The following is a 6,729-nucleotide window of genomic DNA, read 5'->3' on the forward strand; positions in this document are numbered from 1 at the left end:
GTCTTTGCCGGGGCCTTGCGGCCGTCTGCTTGAGACGGACCAGCTGATTGGCTATTGCCAAAATCGGGCAGGACCAATCGGCGAGTGATGTGGGTGCGTTGGAGGGATGGTGGTCTGCTGCGAGCGAGGGTATTCTCTGATAGAGACCAGAGTTGTAATAGAAGTCGTAGCAGCAAGACATCCTGACCAAGGGTGTACTGTAGTCAGGGGCTCAACACAAAATAGCAGGCAGAATCCGGTTCTTTATTTTATACAGTCCACAAATATAGCGTCATAATTCGTCGCTATTATTGACGACGCTGTGACGCCCCAACATTTGGTCCTTCGAACCGGATTGTTGCAGATCGAAACTTTAGTCCTTGGGTTTTCTCAAGCTGGTATTCGGCCTCTGTTTTCAACTGGTAATCTTTAGAGGAAGATTTCATCAAGCACGTTACAACCTACGCCTCTTGGATATTTTGGAGACCACGAAGCTGCCGTTCAGACACGGACATCCTCGTTGACGGAACAGTGGGACTCTCCGAAGGATACAACTCTCGCATGGTCAAGAAGTCTACGATTAGTCAACTACGCTAACAAGGCTCGTTTCTAGGAAATCTCAAATCATCGTTGAGATTTCATCAAGAACGTCACAACCTACGCCTCTTGGATATTTTGGAGACCACGAAGCTGACGTTCAGACACGGACATCCTCGTTGACGGAACAGCAACACCAGGCTCCTTTCTACGAAATCTGAAATCATCATTGAGTGAGTAAACGAATCATCTTCCACTCCCAATTTCCTTCCTGTCGTATTCTACTTCCATTAAAATGGCATCTGAAAGTAGTGAATCACAAGTTTTGAAAAACTTGAAAAGAAGCGTGCTACCATTAAGTCGCAAGTAACGCGTTTAGGAGCGCGCGTTGAAACTACGGAAGGTTCAACGCTCAACTCGCTCGAAACCCTCACCACTAGATTAGATCAGCTTCTTAGTGCGTATGAGGACACACAATTTGAGATAGAAGGCGAAGATGTTTCCTCAGATCATGACGCGGAGAGAGACGCCTTTGAGAAGCATCACGCTACCATCATGAATTCAATAAATTTACGCAAAAATTCATTTAGAAACACGCATAGACCCAATCTCGCAATTAGGAATTCAACAGAATCTCCAAATACTATAAAGGTGACACAAGCTAGCTCTCTACTGCCACAAATTCAAATTAGGCCATTCGACGGCAACCCATTAGAATGGAACAGCTTTCGCGATACATTTGATTCGCTGGTCCACCAGAACGAAGATCTACCGGCCGTACAGAAATTCCACTTACTTAAAAACGCCTTACGTGGAGAAATAGCGTCGGTGATCACCTCGTTGACTGCATCAGAGGAGAATTATATAGTTGCTTGGGAATTATTACAAAAACGTTGCAACAAACGTCGGCAAATTGTGTATGCACATTTAAAGTCTTTGTTAGAATTACAAGACGTTAAGGTAGATGCCCCGGACAGATTGCGCGTATTATCCGAGCAAGCTGAAGTACACGTAAACGCTCTGAAGGCTCTGGAACAACCTGTGCAACATTGGAGCACATTTTTAGTTTATTTAATCAGTAACAAGTTAGATAGGAATACCCGCAGAGCTTGGGATCGCACGTTAGAAAATCACGAGTTGCCGCAATTTGGACAGCTAGTCGAATTTATAAATAAACATGCGCGCGGAGACGAACGGGACAATAGCTTTGCTCGCCCGAATCAGCAAACCCAAATAGTAACGCGTTCACGCGAAAAACAACGCCATTTAGGGCAAACTTTCGTAACCACCAATTCGCGAATTGCGTGCAAAATTTGCAAAGGAGAACATTTTGTTTCAAGCTGTCCGAAACTTTTAGAAGTAACCCCTGGAGATCGCTTAGACATCATCAAAAGGGGAAAATTATGCATCAATTGCTTGCGGAGCGGCCACACAGTCGCCTATTGTAGATACACTAACTGCAAAAAGTGTGGTAAAAAACATCATACTCTTCTACATATTGCGGAAAGGGAAACTAATAGTCAATCAGAGATTGAGAGACCCACCTCCCCATCACCCACGCCACAAACTTCGAGATCCTTTGCCGTTAATAGTTGCAACGAAGTATTATTAGGGACAGCGGTCGTTACCTTTGTAGCTCGCGATAAGAGTGAACACGATTGTCGTGTGCTGTTAGACAGCGGTTCACAAACAAATTTCATAACCGAAAGAATGGCCGATAAGCTACAATTGAGAAAACGGGAAATAGATTCTTCGGTAGGTGGAATTTCCAATGTCGAGACCCGCGTCAAATATCTGGTCAGTGCCGTAATTAAATCGCGCACCACCCAATTTAATGATACGGTAACTTTAGTGACGCTTCCTTCCATCACTGGAATGCTACCTTCGCGCCAGGTAAAACGTATCGAAATTGATATTCCGACCGAAATCACGTTAGCTGATCCTGAGTTCAATATTCCTGGTCCAATAGATGCAATTCTCGGGAATCAACTGTTTTTCACACTTTTATGTTTGGGACGAATCAAACTTTGTGCACAAAATATTATCATTCAAGAAACATTAGTAGGTTGGATAGTCACGGGAGCTACAACCAAACAAGAACAAGTAGCAAAGGGAAAACCCTCAAGATCACTGCACGCATCCTCCTTAGACAATGCGCTAACAAAGTTTTGGGAGATAGAAGAAATAGCAGAGCGCAAAAATTTATCTAGCGAAGAACAGGCATGTGAAAATCACTTCGTTGAAAATACAGTTCGCGATGTACATGGACGCTATATCGTGCGCTTGCCATTTAACGATAGGAAGAATTTCACAGGCGAATCTCGAGGTCTTGCTCTCAAGAGATTTTATTCACTCGAACGCAAATTCTGCAAAGACCCTGATCTTCTTATACATTATAAACAATTCCTGTCAGAATATCTAGCATTAGGCCACATGACAGAAGTCAGTGATGCACGAGATGGCAAGGAGTTTTACTTACCGCACCACGCGGTAATAAAGGAGTGCTGCTTCACTACTAAGGTCAGGGTAGTTTTCGACGCCTCGGCTAAATCCTCATCGGGCGTATCCTTAAATGACGCCCTTTTGGTCGGTCCCACCATTCAAGATAACTTATGGGCAATTTTACTACGATTTCGCTTTTACATGTTTGTCCTGACAGCAGACATAGAAAAAATGTTTAGGCAGATTAAAATGCATCCCGATGATGCGAAATTTCAAAAAATATTATGGCGCGATTCGAAGGAAGAGTCAATCAAAACGTTCCAATTAAATACGGTCACGTATGGAACCGCTTCGGCTCCTTTTTTAGCGGTACGATGTCTACAGCAACTAGCCGAAGATGAACAGATCAGATTTCTGAATGCGTCGCGAACTTTTAAAGAAGATTTCTATGTCGATGATTTGCTCACCGGCGCATCTACCTTCAATGAAGCAATCAACTTACGCAATGAGTTGATTGATTTAGCTAGAAATGGGGGCTTCCATCTACGTCAATGGGCCTCAAATAACCTTAAGTTGATTAGCGATTTAAAGGACCATGACGATCGAAAGCGATATGCTTAGATCTCAGTCAGACAAAGAAAACTCTGGGAGTTTTTTGGAATCCATCCAGTGAATCCATAACTTACGCGGTAAACTCCTTTAGCGAAACTAGACTCACTAAGCGACTAGTTTTATCTCAAATAGCACAATTATTCGACCCCCTTGGACTTCTCGGTCCCGTGATTATACGGGCAAAAATAATTATGCAAGACATTTGGAAGTCGAAAGTCACTTGGGATCAACCAATTCCGCAGGATATAGCCGAGGTGTGGTTAGAAACCAGAAATGAACTGGCTCTTAGAAACCTCACGAGAAATACAACTCCACGGCTACTGCGATGCTAGTGAAAGGGCCTACGGCACTTGCATATACATTCGTACCCTAGACCACTCAGGTAGGGTACGGGTCTCTCTATTATGCGCAAAATCCAAAGTAGCCCCTCTTAAAATCCTATCATTACCGCGGTTAGAGCTTAGCGCGGCTAGGTTATTAACGCGATTGTATAAGGAGGTAGCGAAGGCGTTGATCAATATAACTTTTGACGCGATTAGGTTTTGGTCAGATTCAAGTATTGTGTTGCAGTGGATTAGGACAGCTCCACATTTGCTGAAAGCCTTTGTAGCCAATAGAGTCAGCGAAATTCAAACAGACTCGGACCTACGTAACTGGATGCACGTATCAGGACGTGATAATCCAGCAGATTATATTTCTCGCGGACAATTGGCATCCACATTTATGAATAATAAGGTATGGCTAAACGGTCCTGCATGGCCCTCCCTAGACGAATGCTTTTGGCCACAATTGGACATTCCGCAAAGAGAAATTCTCGAGCGGAAAACCACAATAACGTTCCTTGCACGAGAAGGGACGAATGACCTGTTAACGCGATATTCTTCCATTGCGCGACTTAATAGAATTGTAGCTTACACACTACGATTCATTCACAATTGTAGATCGAAAAACAGACTTACGGGAAATTTATCAACTACAGAAATTCGCAAGGCGCATTTAGTTATCATTAAACAAGCCCAGTTAGAGGCATTTCCGATAGAAATAAACTGTTTGGAACGAAAAACAGCTATGCCCAAAGGGAGCAGAATATTAAATTTAAATCCATTCCTCGATCAGGATAAGCTTCTACGAGTAGGAGGTCGGCTAAGACATGCCCCATTAAGTTACTGTCAAAAACACCCATTGTTATTACCCCATAGGCACCATATTACAAATTTGATAATTGAAAGCGAGCACCTACGTCAGTGGCACGCAGGCACACAGGCAACTCTTAATGCGGTCCGACAAATTTATTGGCCAATAAATGGAATGAGAGCCACAAAGATCGTCATACACAAATGTATAAGGTGTTTTAGAGTAAAACCAAAGGTCCCAGCATATATAATGGGCGACTTACCCAAGAACAGAATCACCAGGGCACGACCGTTTCAAAACGTAGGCGTGGATTATTGTGGTCCATTTTTTATAAAGGAAAAAAGGGTTCGTAATCGTTGCAAAATCAAGACGTACGTAGCGATTTTTGTATGCTTCGTGACCAAGGCCGTTCATCTAGAACTTACATCGGACCTCACCACTGAATCTTGCTTAGGAGCATTCAAGCGATTCTTTGCCAGAAGAGAAAAGGCCACGAACATTTACTCCGACAACGGCACTAATTTCGTCGGCGCCAAAAACGAAATTACAGAAGTTCAAAGATTTCTCAGCTCCAACGAGCACAATAGTAAAATTAATCGTTTTTTATCGGACCAGGGAATTAATTGGCACTTCTCTCCGCCTCGGTCTCCACACTTTGGTGGATTATGGGAGGCCGCCGTAAAGTCTTTTAAAGGACATTTGTACAAAACTATAGGAAACGAGCTGTTCACATTCGAGCAACTGAACACCTATATTATCGAAGTAGAAGCCATATTGAATTCCCGTCCCCTGACTCCCCTCTCCTCAGATCCGAACGATCTTACTGCTTTATCACCCAGTCACTTCCTAATAGGTGATTCGTTAATGCAACTCCCTGAGTACGATTTGCGAGACACACCCGTTAACAAACTTTCGTCATGGCAACACATCCAGCGAGTGAAACAACACTTCTGGAATTGGTGGAGTAATGAATATTTACAGACGCTGCACACCAGAAACAAATGGCATATCCCGAATGACACCCAGCACAAGAAGGGTACATTGGTGATCATCCGGGAAGACAACACACCTCCGTTAACCTGGAAACTAGGACGGATCATTGACATTTGTCCAGGCCGGGACAAAATAGTGAGAGTCGCGACTGTCAAGACGGCCCAGGGGACCTACCAGCGGGCCATTAAAAAATTGTCCCCACTTCCTATTGATGACCCGGAATAAGATAATACACCCAAACACCGTTAGAACTTGTAATCACTCAGAAATTTGTGAATACTTATTCCCATTATGTATACATGCGTATTAGTGTAACTAGAGTTAAGTTAGGACAGTAGTATTGTCAATCATTCGTTACAACGACAAACTAGACCAGCCCCCTTCAAATGTAAATTGAGCGGTGCACTATCAATTTAGTAATTTCGAACGTAATCGTTCAAGGTGGTCGGTATGTTAGTGCACAGCACTAATGTCTTTATGAGACGGACGTGCATAACCGGCTGTTTTTCGAGCCCAGGTTTTTTGTGAAATCGTTTCTCTCGGTCTCGATGGCCGGGACTAGTTATAAAGCAGGAAAGGTTCCGAAGGGTCAGCCTGACCTTGTTTTATGACGGTCATGCCTGGAGGAGCTTTCCTGTCTTTGCCGGGGCCTTGCGGCCGTCTGCTTGAGACGGACCAGCTGATTGGCTATTGCCAAAATCGGGCAGGACCAATCGGCGAGTGATGTGGGTGCGTTGGAGGGATGGTGGTCTGCTGCGAGCGAGGGTATTCTCTGATAGAGCACCAGAGTTGTAATAGAAGTCGTAGCATCAAGACATCCTGACCAAGGGTGTACTGTAGTCAGGGGCTCAATACAAAATAGCAGGTAGAATCCGGTTCTTTATTTTATACAGTCCACAAATATAGCGTCATAATTCGTCGCTATTATTGACGACGCTGTGACGCCCCAACAATATATATAAAATAATATATACGATATACGATATACGATATACGATATACGATATACGATGTACGATATGCGATATACGA

General features: G+C 43.7%; 1 protein-coding gene across 1 annotated transcript; it reads left to right on the plus strand.

Moving 5' to 3' along the window:
* The first annotated feature begins 3,843 nt into the window (after positions 1-3,843).
* LOC143261260 (uncharacterized) lies at positions 3,844-5,922 on the plus strand. Its single transcript, XM_076527844.1, has 3 exons — positions 3,844-3,957; positions 4,141-4,436; positions 4,512-5,922. The coding sequence occupies exons 1-3, from the start codon at positions 3,844-3,846 to the stop codon at positions 5,920-5,922; spliced, it is 1,821 nt and encodes a 606-aa protein (XP_076383959.1).
* Positions 5,923-6,729: the final 807 nt, after the last annotated feature.

This window comes from Megalopta genalis, unplaced genomic scaffold (genome assembly GCF_051020955.1).
Source record: "Megalopta genalis isolate 19385.01 unplaced genomic scaffold, iyMegGena1_principal scaffold0046, whole genome shotgun sequence".
In the NCBI taxonomy this organism is placed as follows: Eukaryota; Metazoa; Arthropoda; class Insecta; order Hymenoptera; family Halictidae; genus Megalopta; species Megalopta genalis.